The sequence below is a fragment of the Capronia coronata genome (genome assembly GCF_000585585.1).
Source record: "Capronia coronata CBS 617.96 chromosome Unknown acBCG-supercont1.2, whole genome shotgun sequence".
Classification (NCBI taxonomy): Eukaryota; Fungi; Ascomycota; class Eurotiomycetes; order Chaetothyriales; family Herpotrichiellaceae; genus Capronia; species Capronia coronata.
This window is the reverse complement of record NW_006912894.1, coordinates 670502-692407: the sequence shown is the minus strand read 5'-3', so window position 1 is coordinate 692407 and position 21906 is coordinate 670502. Positions and strand designations below refer to the sequence as shown.

At 52.6% G+C, this 21906-nt stretch overlaps 10 protein-coding genes across 10 annotated transcripts in view; 5 read left to right on the top strand and 5 right to left on the bottom strand.

Moving 5' to 3' along the window:
* Positions 1 to 242: 242 nt before the first annotated feature.
* On the bottom strand, positions 243 to 887 carry A1O1_01919 (uncharacterized protein; the record flags this gene model as incomplete). The annotated part of the gene is made up of 1 exon (XM_007722831.1): positions 243 to 887. The coding sequence occupies one exon, from the start codon at positions 885 to 887 to the stop codon at positions 243 to 245; it is 645 nt and encodes a 214-aa protein (XP_007721021.1).
* Positions 888 to 1321: 434 nt separating this feature from the next.
* On the top strand, positions 1322 to 3619 carry A1O1_01918 (uncharacterized protein; the record flags this gene model as incomplete). The annotated part of the gene is made up of 2 exons (XM_007722830.1): positions 1322 to 2645; positions 3495 to 3619. 2 exons carry the CDS (start codon positions 1322 to 1324, stop codon positions 3617 to 3619), a joined length of 1449 nt encoding a protein of 482 aa, XP_007721020.1.
* Positions 3620 to 3973: 354 nt separating this feature from the next.
* Positions 3974 to 5050, top strand: A1O1_01917 (uncharacterized protein; the record flags this gene model as incomplete). Its single annotated transcript, XM_007722829.1, has 2 exons — positions 3974 to 4917; positions 4972 to 5050. The coding sequence occupies 2 exons, from the start codon at positions 3974 to 3976 to the stop codon at positions 5048 to 5050; spliced, it is 1023 nt and encodes a 340-aa protein (XP_007721019.1).
* A 960-nt stretch (positions 5051 to 6010) lies between these two features.
* Positions 6011 to 7141, top strand: A1O1_01916 (uncharacterized protein; the record flags this gene model as incomplete). The annotated part of the gene is made up of 1 exon (XM_007722828.1): positions 6011 to 7141. The coding sequence occupies one exon, from the start codon at positions 6011 to 6013 to the stop codon at positions 7139 to 7141; it is 1131 nt and encodes a 376-aa protein (XP_007721018.1).
* Positions 7142 to 7490: 349 nt separating this feature from the next.
* On the bottom strand, positions 7491 to 8823 carry A1O1_01915 (uncharacterized protein; the record flags this gene model as incomplete). The annotated part of the gene is made up of 2 exons (XM_007722827.1): positions 7491 to 8220; positions 8282 to 8823. The coding sequence occupies 2 exons, from the start codon at positions 8821 to 8823 to the stop codon at positions 7491 to 7493; spliced, it is 1272 nt and encodes a 423-aa protein (XP_007721017.1).
* Positions 8824 to 10274: 1451 nt separating this feature from the next.
* On the bottom strand, positions 10275 to 10988 carry A1O1_01914 (2,3-bisphosphoglycerate-dependent phosphoglycerate mutase; the record flags this gene model as incomplete). Its single annotated transcript, XM_007722826.1, has 1 exon — positions 10275 to 10988. One exon carries the CDS (start codon positions 10986 to 10988, stop codon positions 10275 to 10277), a length of 714 nt encoding a protein of 237 aa, XP_007721016.1.
* Positions 10989 to 12278: 1290 nt separating this feature from the next.
* On the bottom strand, positions 12279 to 13610 carry A1O1_01913 (nitrogen metabolite repression protein nmrA; the record flags this gene model as incomplete). Its single annotated transcript, XM_007722825.1, has 2 exons — positions 12279 to 12705; positions 12967 to 13610. 2 exons carry the CDS (start codon positions 13608 to 13610, stop codon positions 12279 to 12281), a joined length of 1071 nt encoding a protein of 356 aa, XP_007721015.1.
* Positions 13611 to 14861: 1251 nt separating this feature from the next.
* A1O1_01912 (L-asparaginase) lies at positions 14862 to 16657 on the bottom strand (the record flags this gene model as incomplete). The annotated part of the gene is made up of 4 exons (XM_007722824.1): positions 14862 to 15967; positions 16083 to 16285; positions 16344 to 16383; positions 16459 to 16657. 4 exons carry the CDS (start codon positions 16655 to 16657, stop codon positions 14862 to 14864), a joined length of 1548 nt encoding a protein of 515 aa, XP_007721014.1.
* A 2162-nt stretch (positions 16658 to 18819) lies between these two features.
* On the top strand, positions 18820 to 20368 carry A1O1_01911 (uncharacterized protein; the record flags this gene model as incomplete). Its single annotated transcript, XM_007722823.1, has 3 exons — positions 18820 to 19018; positions 19072 to 19228; positions 19279 to 20368. 3 exons carry the CDS (start codon positions 18820 to 18822, stop codon positions 20366 to 20368), a joined length of 1446 nt encoding a protein of 481 aa, XP_007721013.1.
* A 1186-nt stretch (positions 20369 to 21554) lies between these two features.
* Positions 21555 to 21906, top strand: part of A1O1_01910 (uncharacterized protein) — a gene marked incomplete at both ends in the record, with an annotated part of 1054 nt that continues 702 nt past the window's right edge. Inside the window, one exon of the mRNA XM_007722822.1 lies at positions 21555 to 21806. Coding sequence (XP_007721012.1) covers positions 21555 to 21806 — 252 coding nt within the window. The remainder of the gene's footprint in view (positions 21807 to 21906) is intronic.

Sequence of the window (21906 nt, the reverse complement as noted above, 5' to 3'; positions counted from 1 at the left end):
CAAAGGCGTGTGATGGCAAATGTCAGGCCTCTTGATCCTTGCCCGGTCACGGCCGGCAGGTCGAAGAACTCAGGAACAGAACATAGACGTGCCAAAAGTCAAATATGATAACGTCTCGATCTTCGAAGATTCGCCATGGTAGCAGATCTCTTCGTTGCATTAGCCACCCGCCGCCGCATATTTTCACTTTCTCTCATGAGTGAGACCCCGACCAGGTGTGTGATGTCTTAAGTAGCGCGTGGTTATGACTTCCACCTCCGGAATATGGATCGTGTGGCCTTTCCAACTGGAAGGACGGCGAACCTGGCAAACCATGGAGCTCCCCATACACTAACAAGTAGACGGAGAGGGAGCAACACCTTTACAATAGTGTAGGCCGTTGCGAACTCCACCACCCACCTGGTCGCACCCTCGCCTCGCACGAACCATTTTGTGATCATCGTGTTCTCGACATTTCCTGCCTTGGCTTCTTTTGCTTTCGCTTCAACCTCTCTCTCGTCTCTCTCACTGATCCATCCCTTCTTGCGGAAATATCGACCAAACTTTTCGACACCAGCCGACACCCAAACTCCCTCGGCGAAGTATGGTGGTAGCCAATGCCAATAGTGAAAAGCCCCCGCAAGGCCGAAAAGTGGGATAACAGCGGTCAACTCATGTAGGATGATGAAAGCAGCAATATGGGAGACCGGCGCTTGTCGCAGGCCGGCCACTGTAGGCCGGAGGATACGAGGAGTTCGTTCAATAAACCGATCGAACCGGCTTCTGACTGCGGCTTGTTGGTCGACCTTTGACACTTGCTGTGAAGTGCCTTGCTTGCCATCTGAGAATAAGCGGCGTAGGAGCGGACTTCCAGAGGCTCGGAGGTACCGCAGGCCTGCACGCCGCATACTCGCGAAAACAGTGCAGTTCTTGTTTACTCGTCTCAGACATCGCGAGGCGCATTCGCTCGTTGCAACACGGCGGAGTCCTGAATACGGAGAGGTACAAATGCAGTATGCGCAGCTACGTAAGGCGGCCTCCCCTGGCTTATCAGCCATCCCTCACCGTCAGACTTCATTCCCAGAGCGATCATTGAATGATATAGACGGCGCCAACCCTCTTGTTTTCGTATCCCGGCCAACATCACCCTGGCTCGGCGGACCTCGAGACTGGTCGACTTCGTGGCCCAGCTCAATTCGGCCAGACTGTCGGGAGCTGGTCTCCTTACTAGTACTTGTAACACAGTACTTCGTCCATCTGCGGGAGTGTATCGGGACCGGACTCAAAGGTCCATGAAGAATTGGAATCTGATGTTCAAGTACCCTCGAGTCTAGGTAGTGTCATGGACCAGCTTCCTGCTGAACTGGTCACCTACCTCTGTCAGTTTCTGACAAGGCCGTCTCTGGCCTCTTTCCGTCTCACATGCAGAGCATTCGCCGCCCTAGCAGAAGAACATCTATTCCATGATTTTGAGTTTCGACTCTACCCAAGTCTGCGCAGGTTGCGCCAACTTGAAGAGCTCGCAGCCAATCGATCGATAGCATCTAGATTGAGGTGCATCACCTATGAGTCGGGCATCCCGCTAGAGTACGCCGACCATCGATATTGGCAAGCTCAAGTGTACCAGGAAAAGAGCAGCGCTTGGGAGCGAAGCCTAGCTGCTCAAGGGAATGCTCGTGATACATATATGGAGTTTCACGAGGCCCTTCAGGCCAGGTTCACCCCAGAACTTTCCCGCCGCTATGACCTTTACCGGTGGCACCTAGACCAACAGGCCGCAATTATGGCCGAGAGCGGCATTCGACAGGTCTTGATGTGGGCGATGGACAAATTGAGCCACTCGAGTCCCATATTGCGGTTCAAGCTGATCATGGCTGAGCCTCAGATCCAACTCGAGGAATTGGAGGCTTTCCGCCCCAAAGAGGAGGCGAACAGCAACCCTTATGACCCCGATCCCCGTCGAAGAGTAGTCAACCGACGTCAACACTGTCTGGATCATTTCATCAATTTCCTCGATGCGGCCAGGCGTTCACGGTGCAACGTATCAGACCTAACGGCCGTCGACATGCCTCATCAGCTTCTGACAGTTGACAGCGTTCATGGGAGGCAGGTTCTCGAAGAGATCTTCAAAGGCCTGAAGAGGCTGAACATCAAAGTCAGTGAGTTCCCTCATAGCGATTGGCTTTCTCGGGGTGGTATGTGGGAAGTATATTTTGGAGGCCGGAATTTGGCAGCTCAAAGGCTGAGGATGTTATTGGATTCTCCCTCAACACTTGAACACTTGAGTCTCGAGTTCCCTGTGGGCAGAGAAGCGGAATTCTCGTTCGAGCTCTTTGACCGAACGAACCTTGATCGCTTTCCACGGTCTTGGCTGCCACGGTTGAAATCTCTCACTCTTTGTCACTTTCGAAGTCCCTACGATGACTTGGAGGCTTTTCTTGCCGAGGGCAAGAACATCGAGGCTTTGGTGTTGAAACATGGTCGACTGGAAAACGGGGCTATGACAACTCTGCTGGACTATCTGTCCCAAAGGCGTCTTCCCAGTGTCTCGCTCCTCGGCACCTGGTACGTTGATAGGGACTGTGGGGAGTGGCATTCTCACAGCGAACAAGACTTCACGGATTGCCTCGCTGCGACATCGTACGAAGGGCCCTATGCGCACATGGGTATGCGGTCCAAGGTGGAGAAATATATACAGGAAGGGGGAGACTGCCCTCTCCCATACTGGAACGAAGACGATGTTCGAGATCAATGGGAGATATTGGGGGATACTAGTTGGCATTACCTCCCAGGGTTTCCACGACAATGATGCACATCCCAGTCCTTCGCCGGCAATGAGCCCTCACCGCAGAACCTCTCGTCGCCTTCTTGGATCACTGATGCCAGGTGGCGCCGGCGAGGCGAAGGCTTCACATATACATTTACAACTCATCCGGCCCTTGAGGTGCTTCCCACTGCGGGAATGAAATCGAGTAGGATGACAGGCTGACCTGCTCCTGTCGGTCACTTAGACTTCAACCCTTGGTGCCGAGCAGCACGTTGGGTACAGCTCATACCAGTATCACTACAAGCTCGGTCGGCGAGCAGCACAGCGAGCGAGCCAGTAAAATCCCGCCTCTTCAGATGGTCCTTTGATGGTGGTATGAGAGCCCCGTTATGCTCGGATTGGAAGAAAACGCGAAGACCAGTGAATCCACGAACTGGTACTCTAGGACGAAAGGCCGTACGGCAGGTTGGTCGCATCGAGCGTCTGCCAGCTAGTCGAATGTCAGAGCAATTGGTGGTGATGCTAAGAGGGGCGGAGGAATTGATGGTGCTTACATCCCCTGCCACTAGATTGTTGCCAGCGCGTTGCAACCCACCAATCTTTGGACCTCGACACCCATTCGTACCAACCAAGTCAAGGGGGCATTATATATATCGATTCGACACAGATGAAACGCCGCATGCCAGCAGCAGATGGACTTTTGATATATGAGACCCGTTATTCATACGGTCTCACAAGTGTCTAGCAGCACATCATCAGAACGATAGCAGTCCTCCTTGTGGCAAGACCAATCTCACCCGGAAGTGCGGGTTCATCAGGCTGATGATTGATACTGTGATCATATCTGATCGGATCATCCTCACCATGTACTAGACACCCAGCCTGAAGCGTGATTTGCGTACAAGTCGTGCCATTAAGGCACCATTCAGTGGGCACGCTCGTCATATCACACTTCGGGCAAACCGACGTCTTTGCTACTCTACTTCAAACATCATGGCCGACCGGTCACCTTCCCGGCTGTCAAGACTCATCAAATCATACAAGTCTAGCACGAGCAACACCACATCCAGTTAGTGATCCCTCCCATGGCCATTAGTGCTGGGCCTTGAGTCCTCACTGGGCCTGTCCGGCTGACTGAACTTTGAGAAGCTCGGTTGAGATAGAGTTACGCTGGTGTTACTGTGACTAAACCGACAGCAGGTTCCGATCCTAGACCGTCAGAGGGTGATGCAGAAGCGGATGCTCGTGCCCGGCGTCGCGAGCAGGTCAGACGGGCGCAAAGGTTGGCGACCACCCTTTCTCATCAAGTCATCTCAAGGGGTAACAAGGCTGTTTCAGCTAACCTGGACTGACAGAACTCATCGAGATCGGAAAGCAACATACGTGAAGACCTTGGAAGCTGAAGTTGCCCGATTGCGTGCGCGAGATGCTGCCCACGATGCCGAGATTCAAGCCTACAAGCAGACAGTCCATCGGCTCAAGCAGCTGATCTCGCATCATAGTGGTCCTTTGCCGCCTGATTTGGCCACAGATCCGCTTGTGGCGACTCCTCAAGCCGTCGTTGAACTGGTCGGTCTTCCGGATCACTCGCAAGCGATCCGAGCTCAAATGCCCGAAGGGTACTATGGCGATCTCTGTGGCATAGCGCCCGCGCCTGCATTGTCTTCCGAGTCCACGGTATCTTCCACCGATTTCCTGGCAGGCATGAACATCAGTGACGGCCCACGCCTGGATCAAGCCGCCACTCTGCCTATGAACACTACCATCTCTGCCTCAATGCCTCACCCTCAAGGTCTGGGGACGACACAAGTTGGCGTCGACTTCGTTCTAGCCCTCGAGCAAGTCTGTCTGTCTCATCATGCCCTGCACACCTGTGATGAAGACGGCAGTGGCCATTCCATGATGCTAACCAGTCCAATCATGTCTCGGTCTCCACCATTGACTCAGACAACACAACCAGGAACAGGTCTCCCGGACGGCACTCGGTGGAGCGTTCCAGCCGTTGAGCTGGAAAAGTTGCTCGAGTTCTCCAACCGCCTCAACCTCACTGGAGAGATCACACCTGTCGAGGCATGGCAACGCATACGGCGGCATCCCAACTTCATACATATAACAAGGGATGGCATTGAGACCATCAAAGCGAACCTTGCCCCCGAGGTTCAGTGCCAGGGGTAAGTCCTCTGTATAGGATGTGTTAGTGCTGAGCTGAACATGCCTTTCTGCAGATTCGGCGCCATTATCGACGAGACCTATTTTGAACAGGTCGTCCAGAAGGTTCTGGGACCTCATCCCAAAGCCTTCTAGGGTTATTGTCAGTGTTTTTACTGGCCAACCCATTGGAAGGACGCCCTCTTATGCTGGAAAGCCTCATGGGGCACCGGCAGCGGGGAGGAAGCCTCATAAATCGCCGAATGCATGACTGAAGACAAGTTAGACGTTTGAGCGGCATACCGGGAGAAGAACGAGTAAGATGGAGCAAGCTCGTTTCAAGAGAGCAAGACCTCCAAAACACTACCCAAGTGCATGCTGTGCACATGAAATGGATGGACCTGGTATGATGCCTCCAAGTCGATCTCCGGTAGATGAACCGTGAGAAGCTGTTCTAGATTCGTCAACAATCAGAAGACTCTCTTGATCCGCGTCTCCCCTCCCGGTATTTTGGAAAGGCTTTGCTACATATACGCTTCGTGCTCTGATCCATCTTCATGTACTCGATCAAGCCTTGCAAATCTCGGGTTGGAAAGGAGGTATCTTCGTGGATCTCGAGGGTACACGTAATACAACCCATCAATCCCTTAGCCAGGATCTTGGTTGAACAGTGGTATCCTTGCGTCCATTTTGCTGAGTAGCTTTCCTGCGAGCGGACACCCAAGGGACATTCAACACTCGCCTGGTGTAAAGTGTCAGATTCATGCCAGTGAAGGAGAGAGTAGAGTATCGTATAGACAGCTCATTAGCTCCCCAGCCACCCATCAGTTTCAACAATGACAGCATCAACCTTAATTGTCTACTTCACCTTCCAGCATCCTTGATCAAATTAATGCCCGGTATGATTCTTCATGACGATAACTGATGACGTCCCATCTGAAAGAGGATCATTGAGCTGGTAATACTCTCTCTGCCGGAGGGGCTACGACAGGCTATTTCAAGAGTCAATACTAGTACCCTCGACCGAGAAAGAATCAGGCGCCAGGGCAAAAGGGCTTTCATTGCCCATATATTGCTGCACAGCTATCCTATCACGGAGTATCAGCTCCCTCAGTGATGGCGCCGAAGAGACGGTCTGCCCGTGTAGCCGAGAGTGACGGCTCGCGCAAAAAGGTGAAGGTCAGCACAACAACCTCAACCTCGCCACCGCTACCGCAATCCTCGTCTCCTCCTAGCCCTGCCAGTGCTGTTGAGACTGCCAGTGCATCGAAGAGCGCCATAGACGCCAGCTCCCATGCTGCGCCTGCTGCGCCTGAAACCGATGCTGTCACGTCTGCGCCGAGCTTGACCTTCACGTCTTACGAAGTTCCCTCCAAGTCCATGGCCAAACCGATCTCATGTCTACGGAGCCATCCACCCTCGTCGCCACCCGTATCATTGATTTTCACGCACGGCGCGGGCGGAGGCCTATCAGCACCTGCGATGACCAATTTCTGCCACGGCTTCGCCTCGACGGGGACAGCAATTGCATGTTTCCAAGGACCCATGAATCTCCCGGGCCGCGCTGGCATGTTCGCTACAGTTCTCAACTACGAATACGAGAAGCAGCAGACAGGCAAGACTCCGGAACTAGAACTAGAAGGGGCCCAATTGGCTTTTGGCGGACGAAGCATGGGCGCCCGAGCAGCAGTGATGGCCGCACACAGCGACAAAACCATCGATTTGCTGATATTGGTGTCGTATCCTTTGGTCGCCCCGAGCGGCGATGTGAGAGACCAGATCCTTTTGGACATCCGGCCCGATACAGAGGTGCTGTTCGTCTCCGGCGATGGCGATTCGATGTGCGATCTGGCGCGGCTGGCGAAGGTGCGGGCAAAGATGAAGGCCAAGACGTGGATGGTCGTCGTCAAGGGCGCGGATCACGGCATGAATCTCAAGGGCGGGGCGAAGCTGAAGAAAGCCACTGAGGAAGTGGGGAAAGAGACGGGGAGGATTGCGGCCACATGGATCCAGCGGCGGGATGGTACTAGTACGACGCGAGAAATGGTCTTGAAGTGGGACCCAGACCGTCAGCGCGTTCTTGGGCAATGGGGACATGAGCAGGCTGCTACAGCACATGACAATGTCGGGGGTCCAGCTGAGAAAGGGGGCATTAAAAGATACTTTGCGAAGACTGAGATTGGAACGGAGGGAGACGAGGCTGAGATAACGAGTCCCAAAGCGAAGCGGAAAAAGGAGGTGCAATGACGTTCCTGAAGCAGAAGCAGAACAGCGTCTCTGGTCTATCACCCTGCTAGGCCTGTGCTCTTGTACTTCATACTGGTGTAATTGGTGTTGGTTTGGTTGGCCCCAGCCTTGAACATAAGGGCGAGTCCGCCGGGTAGGGACAGGATCAGAGTGTTCGATGCTTTTCTGCTGCCAGGAAGTCCAACCTCGGCGGCAGCTTGACACACGTTGCCGTCGAAATCGATACCTTCAATCATATTTACATTCACTCTATCTCATTCATCGCTGCATACTTCATTAAGTATAATCGCGTCGGAATAGCTATTATGTGTTCACAACTCCCACATGTCAATGACGTCCACGGTCACTCCTAGATTTCCACCCCCAAGATTCTCGCTTCCTCCGCTCGTCTCTTCGCACTCACCATGGCTCTCTTCATCCTCAGGTTCCCCTCGAACGCCGGCTGTTCGGCGCGGAGACTTCTCTTGGTGATGAACTCGGACGGCTTTCCAAAGTCCGGCTCGCCTCCCAACGTGGCGAAGATGTCGCCGACGTAGTTGTTCGGGACGATGCCCGTTTCGAACGTGCTCTCCCACCCTTCAAGGATGCCCGTCACGACCTTGATGCCCGCCAGATAGATGTTGCGGATTGCGGGAGAAAACCCGCCTTGGTTCACGTAGAGCAGGTTCTGGATCTCGCTGATCCCCGGTGGCGGTCGGTCGAAGTCACTGGCCGTCCTCATCACAATGGCACGAGAGTAGTCGGTCAGGTTCATCTTGGCGGCGCGCAGAATGGCTTCCAGGGAGGCATTGTCCTCTTCGGCCGTGCTACAGTAGACACCCGATCCGTTGGTCCAGATCGTCGTCGTGTTCTCAAACGCCTCGGACAGGTGGGTGCCGGAGTAGTAGACATCCGACGTGGCAACGTCGCAGCCGACCACGCTCGGGGGCTCCGAGCCAAGGATGTAAGCGGCTTCCTGGGCGTACAAAGCACGGTAGGCCTGCGATGCTGCGCTGTCATTGAGAGCGGCGGCGGAGGCAAAGCTCATGGCGACGTCTCGCAGGGCTTCGTTGACTTCGAACACTTCGGTGCCGTAGATGCTAGACGCAACAAAGGTCAGCTCATCACATTCTCCAATGGCTTGGTCCTCGCAGTACATACTTTCCAGGATAGTCGTCCGGCGAATCCGACCCCAGCGGAATGTAACCGGTGGTGAAGTTGGAGGGGATGTCCCTGATATCGAACTCGTACTGCAACGCGACCTGGACCGCATATTTGGCAAACGTGACCGATCCCAAGGTGGCCACTTTGGGATTCACCCCCGCAATGCCGGCTATGAAGAAGTAGCTTTTCGTCAGGTTGAAATCGGGACTCAGCACAAAGGCGCTTACGGTCGTCGCGGCATTGATCTCGGACTCGCCCGTGATGATCTGGCAGATGTCGCCGTCGGCCGTACAATGGGCTTCGGGGAAGAGAGGTGAGAGGCCAGGGATGGTGATGTTCTGCGCGAGCAGGTCGAACTCATCAAGCCCCCACCACACGGCGGCTTCTGGTTCGAACATGGAGATGATGACAATCTTGGGAGCAATGGGACCGGTGCGTTTGACCACATGGTTGTTGCGCGCCACCAATGGTGTAGCCGCCGTGAAGGGCAGAAGACTGGCGGCCGCAAGGGCGAGATTGACCAGGCTGAAGCCGCGCATGGTGATAGATCGAGGACGACACCACAGCCCAGAGCCTACAGCTCTAGCACGGGAACGGGAGAGGAAGAGAGAGGAAGACTGACAAGGGGGAAGAAAAGAGAGCGGTATGGATGGGATTGACCTACCTTTTTCAACGAGCATGGCCATCGAGCTCCGAGCTCTTAGCTATCTTGGTATGTCCAAGCTGCTGTGCGAAGTTGCAAGCTCCAAAGCTTCAAGCACAGTTCGTGGAGTACCATGAGCAACCCCCACAAGCGATTCGTCTCCATCGGGCGAGGCCGATGCAACCATGTTAACCATGTTATGCCAGGGTTTGACCAATGATAAGACCCTTATCTGCTCGGTACCTGGCCTAAAAGACCATGAGGTGTGAGTCAAGCATGAGAAGCATGTTGCCATTGGAGCTTGAAGAGCTTGGAGAGCTTCTTATCTCTGCATCACGACCAACGACCGGGTATCGGAGGAAGATGATGATGCGGACCTGCAGTAGTAGTCGTGGTGGTAATGGCATCTGGGTAGATCGCGGGACAGACTTTCGATGTCAATACCTAGGTATCCTAAGATAATATGGAGGCCGTTGTTATCTTTTGACAAGGCTAACCGGACAGGGGGCAGACACCGCTCATCCAAAATAGCCTGCGGTCGTCGCTTGATAGGACCAGGCGGAGAGTAATCGAGCAGCTCTATCCGGCGGATTCATGAAGTCTGTCCTCCACCAGGCAGCTCGATCGATGGACGAGGTTGTTGTGCTGCCAAAGATCCAGGCGGTGGACTGGGTAACATAGCAGATTGATACATTCACATTCAAGTTTGCTGTGAGAGGATAAATTCTCATATTTTCACCCGGCCACAAAAGAACTTCAACTGTTGACGGTCGTAACAACTTGTGTCCCTTATCGCAATCGATAACACATAAGAACCTGTCTTATCTGAATCTAGCGACATGTTACGTCATACAAGCTGTTATCTTCAAGCTTTAATTGGCTTGGCACACGTAGGAGGTTCAACTAGAGCGACTAGTGCAGAATCTTCTGTCCTACTAGCAGTGCAGAGTTACAGAGAACGACTGTTGGTACCCGGTGTCTCACCTAGGAACAGACTTCAACTGCTGCTCTGTAGTACAAAGCGATGCCTCGAGACGACCAGCTCCCTCGGCTGAAGGTTTCTCGGGTTTATCACACACATGGCATGGTACCCCCATTGCAGGAATTCGCCTCTTTGCTCCATCGAGAGATCGATGATGGTACCTGAGATCATGTGGATCTCGCCATTGACTGGGAGGGAGCATATCACCACTGCAGCCCACAGCTGCAAGGAACCTGCCATAAAGCGAACCAGTCTTCATACCAGAAACCTTATGTACGTATCAGGAACATGTAACCCTGTACAAACTCTCTCGGTAGTCTCCGATCCAGCTAGAGCAGGAAAGTCCTCTGAGAGCCCTCCGTCCATCACAGGCTCATCCCTACAAGCACCGCTCGCTGCTGTATGCTACCATGAGCATAACTGAGCCCGCAGACCCCTCCTGGTTCAAGCATCATCTCTAGCTTCGCGTCCAGACTGAACTCCAGCCACCGCTTGACGAAAGCTCTCAGAATATGCCCATGAGCCACGACCACGACATCGCATTTCTGCTGCTTCTTCATGCCTTCTTCTTGAAGACGGGTGATTTGGGCGATCAGCCGGTCCAGCCTCTCCGTGACCTGAGCCGGAGATTGGCCTCCCGGCCCTTCACACCCGTCTCTCCAGATATCCCACGGCCGGTCGGTATCCAGACCTCGCTGTTTGCGCAGTTGTCGGATCTGCTCGGTCAGCAGGCCTTCGTAGTCGCCGTATCCCCACTCGCCGATGTCCTCGGTCGTCTCGGTCTTACTTTTGACGGCCTGTTTTATCTCAGCGTCGGGCACTTGCTCCAGGAGCAGTTCGAGGGTGCGTTGAGCACGCTTCCGCGGGCTGCAGATGACTTTGGCGATTTTGCTTGGGTCGATGAGCCTTCCCTCACCGAAGACAATCGATGCCGTATGTCGCACTTTCTCTTCCCCTTGGGGCAGTAAGGGGATGTCTGTCATGCCCGTGTATCGGCCGTTTTGGGACCATTCGGTTTGTCCTGTTTTCGCGATATGAGCGGCCGGCTTACACGAGCAAAGAAACGTGGTCCTGGCCATGTCTTGTCTGGTCTGCTCGGAGAGAATGGTTTCTCTGTAGGTCTCGCTTACCGTGACGTATTAGAAACACTCGAGGAGTGGCTGCGTCTTTTTCCGCCATCTTAGCTGACGGAACCCGACGTGCAGTGAGCTTTCAACAGCAGCTTGCGGACAGGAAATTGGACGAGTAGTATGTGGTCCAGCGTCTGTTCTTCGCCTTGCTTCGTCTCGTACTCCTGTTGCCTCTCTCTTCTGCTCTCAGATGTAAGGATAATGATGATGAAAGAGCGCACAATTGCTCAAACTTTTGAGAGGCGATTCGGTGTGGCCAAACCCCTAACCTGCGTTCGCGGGAGCGACCAAGTTCAAATCGACAAACGCCTCGATCGTCTATCTATCTTCTATTGTCCAAGAACGCTGCAAATTCGAAGAGCACAGTTCCGCCACAGCCGGCTCCCTTAGCACAGACTGAACTATAGTATTGCAGTAGGAACAGCCGGTTCAGGTGAATTGAACAGGGACTCAACAAATTGATAGAGCAGCAGCCTTGGCATATAGTTGATTACCTAATCATCTTGCATTTGATGTAAGCAGCCTCGTCGACAGCGATGCCGAAGTAGCAGCCATCCAATAGAGGAATTGTACACCTTCAACAAAAGTCGATAGTCTCAATTGCCAACCTCTGTTACTACTCTTACTCTCCTGAATCATATGACGTCGCCTGATTAGATTTTATTACTATGTAATGTGAGATAAAACGATCAGTAAATGTAGTAGTGGTAGACGACAGTGACCAGACCAACCAAGCAACAGCGGGCGGCTCCCCAATCTACCTACCTACCTGGGTAGGTCTTGCAATAACGCAGAAGCCCCCGTTGCCCCCATGTGGTGGAAGTGTTGCCCAGAAGATCTGACCCGTTCGTACTTGAAGCACAGGGGAGGGGCTGTACCATATCCTCAGTACAAGTCCCATCGATCATGTCCCATATAATACCCATGCCCATGAGGATGCCGATATCCATGTCCATGCCCGAATTTTTGACCATGCCATGCCATGCCGTGCCGTTCCATGCTATGCAATGCTTCCCGATCAGCTCCCCCTTTCTGGTCAAAAATCATGAACTTCCAATCCCGATCCCGATACCATGTGTCCAATGCAATGCATGATAGTATGGAAGTGCCGTATCCAAGATAAATTCCCTGTTCGTAACGTCGTCGTGCGTTCCTTTCCCCAAAAAATCCAATGAGACGATCTCCCCTTACAGCGCACTTTATCCAAGGCCAGCTGAACGAAATGGGGAAAAAAGCATATCAACTGCTAACAGTCTTATCAATCATCCAAGTCTTCCCATTCGCCTCCTCTTCCACAATGAACGCCGTACTGACATACTCGCTCATCGACCGCCAGCCAGGCCAAAGCTTCCTCGCATCGTCAGTCAGTTTGCCCGGCTTGCCCTTACGCAATGACGACTCATAGTTCGTGGATGATCTGCCTGTGATGGTATCATTGCTGCATTTTCTTCTCGAGGCGTATTCGAATTCTGGACCGGGGAAATACGGTGCATTGTAGATGCCGAAAAGGAGCTCGATGCCGGCCAGTTGCTGGCGATAAACGTTGGGTACCGGCACTTTGATCTCGATGTGGTTGTCGAAGACGTAGTTGCAGGGTCGGTCGAGTGCGCGGCCGAAGATGTCGCATACTTGGTTTGGGGTGAGCATTTCGAAGGCCAGGGCGATCCTAATGGAACTCGAGCGTTAGCGAAGATACCAGAAGCAAAAGGATAAAACAGCATAGTACGACAACAGTGCCAGTCCCCAATGCTCTCAATAAGCTCTGCAGAGAGATTAGAAGCAGATGCCCAGAAACAAGAACAAGAACAGCACCTGAAACACGGTGACAGCAGCGAAGAGACAGCACGCGTGGCGAAGCAACTGGCACAGATAACAAGAAAGTACACAGTAGTTCACACGGGCTGGAGGTAAAAAAATATTTACATACCTCGATCCATTCCATTTGTTCGGCCCATCCTTGAAGATCTGCAGCACCGCAGGACCGACATCATGTTCAGCATCCAGCCAGGGCAGTTTCGTATCTGGATGAAATGGCGCTCGCCACTCCAGCGTACCATCATCCTTGAAGTCCATACAGAACAACGGATACGGCAGACTGGTGAAGTTGTTGTTGTAGATTCCGGCATACACAAACGTCGCCGGTAGTCCGAGTTGTCTGATGTAGTTCTCGACGGTGAACTTGCAGGCCCATAGTGGCAGAGCGGGCCATTTTGGGTAGTGTATCGAGTGGTCTGGCATGCTGCTGTACACGAAGTGCTGGATATTGCGCTTCTTGGCCGCGTTGGCCAGCGCTTTTCCAATTTTTATTTCGTCGCCGGCGAGATGGATGGTGTTGATGAAGGCTATGTTGGCACCGTCGAAGATGGTCTCTATAAGCTCTGGATTGTCCAGTAATTCTCCCTCGAATAACTCGACATTGGGCAATTCGGCCAGCTCCTCGGCCACCAGGCCTTCGATGGAGTAGACCTGGGCGCGCACCGCATAGCCGACTGCCGTCACGGCCCGGATGACGGAGGCTGCCTGGCGCCCAGTACCATTGACAATGGCTATTGTCTTGGTCGGATTTGGCATGTGTATGGAGCACGGCTTTTTTTTTAATGGTTGTCGAGCTGGGATAGGGTGAAAATCCGAAAACCCAAAACCTAGAGAGTTCGCTGCTGCAAAACAATATAGATTCGAAAAGAGACGAAGTCACGGCTCGACATCAAGAAAAGAGATCAGAAAAGATGTGGTGGTTTGAGCAAGGCGACTGTCGCTGAGGAAGGATGTCCAGAAGAGAAAGAACAACATAAACGGGAGATATCACACCATAACGATCCAATTCCAGAATCCCAGGGCATACCGTACGGGCGAATGGTCAGAATGAAATGAACCATACTAATGTCACTAGAGAATATCGCCATTCCTGCCATAAAAGGCAAGAGACTTGACGGGGAGAATCTCTGCCGTAATGTGGTCTCCAGTGAGGACCCTTGGCTGAGCAATTTCTGCGATGGTGGTTGTGAAAAATGGTCCATCAACCAGACCTGTTGCAGCTTATTTCTTACGTAACCGGGCTGATGTCTGTCGGCGGGGTGCTGGGGCCATTCCGACTTCGAGATTTGCACTGGACCGGCAGGCCGGAACAGACAACAATCAGGAGACCAGAATCCAATATCAGCGAGATGCTCCAAGAGACATGTCGTACAACATGAAGGAGGGAGGTCATGATACGGCTGCCAGCCGGACGAATTCTGTCTCTAGACCCTGCAACACCAGGGGTCTGCCGACGAATAGAATGCGGGGGGTGGCGTTGAAAAAGGCGGGGAGGAATCCATCCGAGGATGGAAGACGGAAGAGAGCGACAGTATGCTGGAGAAGACGGTAGGGCCGACGGCTGGTGGCGCTTGACTGCTGGCAAGAATGCCAACTGAGGACTGCCGGTGTCCAAAAGAGCTCGCTTTTCTGGCGATACTTGAGGCGGTAAAGATGGCGGTAAGAGAGGCAATATCCACCTGACAGCTGTAAGAAACCTTGATGTATCTTGGACAGTCGGACACCTCCGCGGCCCCGTCGATCGATGTCTGCCGTTGCCTGGTCCTGGGATCTGAGTCCAAGCGATCTGTCTGCTGTACCTTCCGCGAGTAGTCGCCAAAACTCGACAAACAACGAACGCTTCATGGTTGTGTCTTTGTCCGGCTTCGTCCCTGGCCTTAGGAGTGACTGGTGAAATGGTCTTAGCCCGTCATCGTCGGCTATCCAACCATGTGCTGATTCGCCTGGATACCAGAGAACTTCAGTGGTCTCGTCTAGCCACTGGCCGCCCAATCACTACCCGGATGTTTAAGGGATGCCCAGGCCCGCTTGCTTCCACACCTCTGGCCTTTGACTCGCATGTAGTCGTGCCGTTTCTAGCTCTTCTGCGTGGAGATGTGCGCCGGCCTGTCGAAGGAGCATTACGTGTGGCAAGAGGCCAGCATTGGCAGCTAGAAAAAGGGGTGTCCGGCCTGAACCTGTATGATTGCGGAGATGGACCGAGGCCCCTAATGAGAGCAAATACCGGAGAATGGCAAGGCTGGGCCCGGTGGCGGCTAGGTGGACCGGGGTGTTGCCAGAGTAGTCCGGACGATTCATGAGCTGGGTGTCCTCGCGTAGAACGTCTTTGACCTTCTGGATGTCTCCGCTGGCAATGGCATACGCAATAGCGGTGAGCTGAGCGACAGGAGAGGATAGCTCGCCCGTTGGGTGACTGAACACGGTCTCCGAGTGCTCCGTGAGCTCGCCTCGAATGGAGATGGCCATGGTTCGTGCCACTGACTCTGGCGTCGCTTCTGGAAGTGACAAGAGGTATGCCAGTTTGGTCAAGGCCGCCTCACTCGTCATGTCACCGCCTGCGACGACGCCTGCGCGGCCCAGAGCCATTCCTGGTGCATAGACGGGGCTAACGCCGCCAGTCAAACATTGCGTGACATTAACAATTACAATACCTCGCTGCACGGCGTCAGAGATGACCTGAATAAATTTGTTGTCGTGTCCACTGGGAGCATTGCCGGCACCGAACGTCTCAAGTACCAGACCGCGTAGCCCTTCCGTGCGTAACACCGCTTCGACCATTTTAGATCTGATACCTGGGAAGATTCTCAGACATGCCACGTGGTGGATTTCAAGGTCTGGCTGAACGCTGAACGCTTGAAGAGACGTGGGCTGAGTGACGAGGTTCCAGATCACTTTCGTATCTACTGCGGTGATCTTGGCCAAGGGAGGTAGATTGGGAGATGCAAATGCATCAAAGGCGTTGGCGGATATCTTCGTGGCTCGATTGCCGCGGAACAAGGTCGAGTTGAAGCAGAGACATACTTCGGGGATCATGAAGTGGGCAGCGATGTCCAATGAATCGAGCAGGTTGTCGAGGGCATCGTTTTTGCGCTCTGAGAAGGGAACTTGAGAGCCTTTCTCCTGTTAGCATACAAGTTGAGGCTATCCACTTCGACATGACAGATGGAACAGTGGCACGTCTGGGCAGCGATATGTAATATTGCATGGCTTTCAAAGGTTTGAACTCACCTGTGAGTATTATCGGCTTTCCCAAGTTTTGCAGCATGAAGCTGAGGGCTGAGCATGTGTATGCCAAACTGTCCGTGCCATGGAGGACAACGAAGCCGTCAAAAAGTTTGTAGTTTCGGAAGATCGTGCTGGCTATTTGATCCCATCCTTTGCTATCGATCGAGGAGGAATCCAGCAGAGTTTCATATTCCAGCACAGCATATCTGTAGAGACGTTAGTCATGCTTGAGATCACTACCGACTTGGAGGTCATCGCGGTAACTTGAGCCACAGGCCGGCATTGATGCTCTCATCAAAGGAGACTAGGGCACAGAATATGACTTGCCTGACACGTTTCCCATATACGCTTGTTGGTGTCCTCAAACTGTGCAACTTACCCATGCCCTCTGGCCCATCTTTGAATGCAACATCGAGAGGATCTTGTGGCTCTCCGTCGTTGAACTCTGGTCGGGGAGCCATGCATCGGTCGAGGAAGTTGCGGGCTGGTACAAGTCCATCTGGCGACTTCTGCATACAAATGGTTCCCCCTGTCATAATCACCAGGATTCGAGCCTCAGGTACGTAGCCTTGCGCCATGTTACTCGTCGCTGCAACGAACTCAGCCAAAGACGGGGTGTTGGCAGGTATATGATACATACTCGTCATCAAGGGGCTGGATGGCTCTCTATACGCATCTGCAACGTGTCAGATTGGGTTGGAACTTGGACATAAACGAGCAAATTCACTCTCACCCATATTGTCCGACTGTCCTGGTGTAGCATCGGATTGTTCTCTATTTCACTGGCGAACATACGTCACTAGATGCGAAGTGTTATTTCCGTCCGTCAACTCCACAGACAAATAACTCTCGATTTTATTCTGTCGAGTAGAAAGTTCTTGTAATTGTCGGTCGATCCCTAGAAACCCCTGACGCGTCCCGGTCGCCGTCATCATGGCCAAGACAGATCATCGTTGGAAAGTGCAGGGTAGATCGACCACCTAGCCGTCTCTGGAAACGCTCTGGAAGTGGTCCAGGCACCGGGGGAGATGTCGCCTTGCTTCATTTAGTCCGGGCCGAATGACCTAGAGCACCGCCATACTTGGGGCAACCAAATATAAGGAGGGGTCAAGTATTTTGACTTGGGTGACCTTCCTCCTCCTTCACCAAGTCTGCGCCCCACAGTCAGCAGAGATCGCGAACACTCTCTTGTCTCAATCATCGGCGTCTTGCCCTGCTCTCAAGGATGTTGAGTGGAGCTGTAAGCCCATAGCTGGACCTGCTAGTGCCCCGCGGTGTTCAGGACACAGCGTCACGCAAGGGGCACAGCTATCTTGACATATGTGAGCCTGTTGCTAAGATCCCGATCACCGTGGCAGGTCATGCAAGCTGTCTCTCGATTTGCGAAGGGCCACGTCGAGGTGATGCGCTCCAATCGAATTGCTTTGTTCCAGATGCCACAGCACCTTGAGCGCCTGGGGAAATTGGTCGACGGCAGCGTGCAGAGGCGATGACAAAGAAAGGCCATGCCACACGTGCAACAACAAAGAAGCAAAGGGGAGATTGACGCCAGACTCCTTCTGCACAGCACATCACCGCAGCCTGAGCAAAAGAAAATGGCAGCCAGCAGGAATTGAGATTTCATCTGGGCGCTCAACCATGGTTCAGCAACCGCTGTAGCATCTGAGCCTGGCCCTTGCAAGCTCCATTGATGGAGGAAGATGCAAACGAATGATCACATCTGTAAGATGCGCAAAGGAAATTTGGTGCCTCACCATCATGCACTGAGAATCATGTCCATTGTGTGCTATGCGTCCACCATGTCCTTGTGGTTTTATTGTCTGTCTGTCTGCTGCTGTTGTGTCTTGCATGTTACGTTGCGTTCTCTTGCTCATGGCCATACTGTCTCATTGCGTGCCAATGTCATTGATATTGATCATATGTTTCTGTTGCCAGCAGTCTTGTCTGTGATATTCGACTACCCAGCTGTGAAGATGGAAGTGCTGGCGTGAGAAGACTCTGACTGTACCCCCAACGAAGCCGTTGACCTTGCTTAATTGAGTTGAGAAAGTGAATCCCAGAAAGAGTCATTGGCAGAGCCTCATGCCCCAAGGCCACCCGACTGTGTTTTCCAGCCTGCGTTTTCCAGCCTGCGGTGTGGGAGTGAAAGCAAACGTGACTCAAGTCAGGAGACGGCAACGAGGAACGCGACAGAGAGAGAGAGCGTGTGATCCTGTGGATGGTGAGCTTCAAGTCGTCACTGGAAGTGGTTGGCAAGTCGTGAAAGGATATCTAACTGAATCTTTCTGAGAAGCAAAGAGCAGAAAGGAAGCAACAAAGATTCTGCCCGCAGCCGAACAAAGAACTGACTGCGAGACTGCGACAACTTGAACAACAAGATCAGACAAGACAGTGATTCTATACTAAGTAAACACTGCAGCACCTTCCGATATCTCGCGACTTCAACTGACTTCAAGTCGCCGCACAACTTCAACTTCCCAACTCTCTCCTCTCTCTCATCACCATCCATCAACCAACTCCATCAATTCCATCCACCAGCGTCAGAATCGCATCTCCTCTCTATCCATCGTCCGTTTACACTCTTTTGTACTACAACTGTTACACCTCGTCCGTTTCGACGTTCGTTCGACACAACTCCTTACCCTCTATCTTCATCTCAACCTCCACCACAACCGATCTCAACCACCCACAACACCACCCTTCCCTTACATCAAGTCTATACAATTAGACAATCGCGACAATGGTCAATCCCGGTGTCAAGTTGAGATCTTTCGGCGCCATGCCTATCCTCCTCGTCGTCGCGTTCCTGCTCAATGTCGCGCCAACCGAAGCCTTCTTCCGTCACTTGTGCTTTGGCGAACTTGGCAATGGACGCGTCGATCCGATCATGGCTCCAGGTCAACCGTCGCAGCATCTTCATGTTAGCTTCGGCGCATCTAGTGAGTACAAGTCATCAGGACTGACGGGAAAGTGAGAACTGACCACAGCGCAGACTTCGGCCTTGATCCTACCCTCGACGACTTGTTGGTTTCCAACTGTACCAGTTGTTCCATCACTCAGGATCACTCCGTCTACTGGGCCCCGCGCATGTACTTTGAGCACTCCAATGGCACTTTCGAAATGGTTCCTACCACTGGCGGCATGACTGTGTAAGATGGCCCCTCACTCTTCCATATGATCATGCTTCTAACATCTCTAGCTACTATTTTACCGAGAGCGGAGAAAACAATGTCTCGTCGACTGCCTTTCCTCAGAACTTCCGCATGATCGCAGGTAACTCACTCAAGCGTGCTTACTATGGTCTGGATCCCTACCCTCCCATGGCGGCCTGGAAACCCAGCGATATGACTCAGCAGGCTCTCATGGAGAAAGCGCTCGGCTTCAACTGCATGCATTACGATAATGGGATACCAAATGAAGGTTCGCTGGAGCACCATGGAATGCGCGACAAGAGCTTTATCGACGCCACCTGTGAAGATGGTATACGCGCGGAATTGATGTTTCCATCATGCTGGAACGGCAAGGACCTGGACAGTGACAACCACACCACCCATGTTGCGTATCCGAGTGAGATCAAGTATGGACTTTGCCCTGAAGGATTTCCTGTCAAACTGCCGATCTTGTTCTACGAGACCATCTACCAGACCCAGCGCTTTGCTGGTATGGACGGGCAGTTTGTGTTTTCAAACGGCGATCCTACTGGCTATGGCTATCATGGAGATTTTCTTTGTGGATGGGAAGAGGGTGTATTGCAGAGCGCAATCGACAGTACAGTCTGCACAAGCGTGAACAGCACCGGTCTCCAGGAAGATTGCCCGATTTTCTCCCTGCAGGACAGCGCAGCTGCGACACAGTGCAAGATGGAGGTTCCAGAGGCTCTTCAGCAGGAACAGATCGACCTTGTTCAGGATTTGCCAGGCAACATCAAAGTCCAGGCCGGACCGGAGCCAGCCATGATGCCAGGAGCTGCACCACACTCAGCGGCACCATCAGAGCCTGCCAACGCGACTGCGCCAAGTGCGGCAGCAGAGCCAACTCTTCCACCAGTCACTGCTACAGTCCCGACCACTTCTGTCAGCCCAACAGTCACCAGCACTCCGGATTCTTCACTCGCAGCGGCAGATGGTCAAATTACGTTGACGTCAACCTACATGAGCGGTACTCTGGAAGTCCACATGATCCTAGTGGAAGACATTGTCACGGTGACTGTATCTGAGACTGCAGCTCCTACAGCGGCGCCACTCAAGCGTCACATCCACAGACACAGTCATGGAAACAGACTGGTCTAGCGCCGAGCGCACACGCATGGTTACACGGATGAGTATAACCTGCCAAACAGGCGTACTTGGGTATCTAGACAAGCCCAAATATGTCTTGGAAAACGACTCGTGAAGAAATGATGATTGACGACTTTTCTTTCGCCAAAGTGACAATGCCAGGAGCATTGCGACATCCATGGAGATGAATTGACAACATTGCTGGAAGGGAGAGATGGATAACCAAGCAATTTGGTGCAGCGGGCTGGAACTTTCATGAACATGATCATGATCAACTGGGGTGGAAATCTGTGAGCTTTAGCTGGTGACAATTGAAACCATTCAATGGAAAAAAGGAACGTGTCTCTGCCGTAATGAATGTGCCCTACAATGCCGCCGAAAGATGAGTATATTGAATCACTCACTAAGCATTCACTCACTCACTCCAGTCTCAGTTGGAATTGGCTGGCAAGATATTGAAACTGCGCTTGGTCGGTCGTGGAGTCACCGTAGTCTTCGCGGTGGAGTGTCTACCCACCAAGTGCACCGTCTACCTCATAAATGTCTCAAATGGCAAAATGGGCAAAATGGCATCCCGGCATCTCCGACAACGACAATCTTGAACTACAGAGTACATACAAGCCTCAGCCTCGATACCTTTTACGATTCGGTATCTCGACCCGCTACTATCACATGGCAACAACGTCAATCGTAATTTGATCTAGGCGTTGTCGAGCAATTCTAATCAGGACCCTTCTCATCCATCGAACTCCTTATTACCTCGGAAAACAACACCACTGCAGCATCCCCACCAACATACGGCAAACGTGTGCCTTGAGCAAAGCAGGCTTTGAGACGGCCATATAACTACCTAGTACCTTATATAGTCTCACACGTCGAGGCTTGGAGCTCGAAATCCCGGAGTCAAGACACGACATTCATCCAGCCAGCCAGCCAGCCAGCCAGCAAGCCAGCCAGCCAGCCAGGCTCAGAACCAAACACAACCGCTCAACCCATACCAGATCAGATCAAAACAAAAACAAAAGCCAGTGACCGACCGACCGTACAACGAACGGGAAGCAGTACGGAGCAGAGCAGAGCAGATCAACTCTGACCGACGGTTTTTGAATTGTTTGATCGTACGACTTGACTTGACTTGAACTAGTCCGCCGCTCATCTCAAACATCAACATTGGAATCATCCATCGTCCATCATGGCATCTTCATCCTCAACCTCAACCTCCCACAAAAAGGACGCGGCAGACATCATCGCCGCAGCGTCACGTCCATCCAAGAGATTCTCGCAACAGAGTACCTACAAAGACGACATGAGAAAGTCGATCTGGTGCGAGACCCAGTGGACGAACTTGAGCATGCAGGCCAAGAAACTTGATATGCCGCTGTTGCCGTATTTCGAACCGGACACGATGTTGTTGTCTAAGGATATTAATCATAAGTTGTGGTTGCAGTTGGTAAGATTACCCTATTTCTTCCTACCTCTATCTCTATCCTACCTCTACCTCTACCTCTACCTCTACCTCTACCTCTACCTCTACCTCTACCTCTACCTCT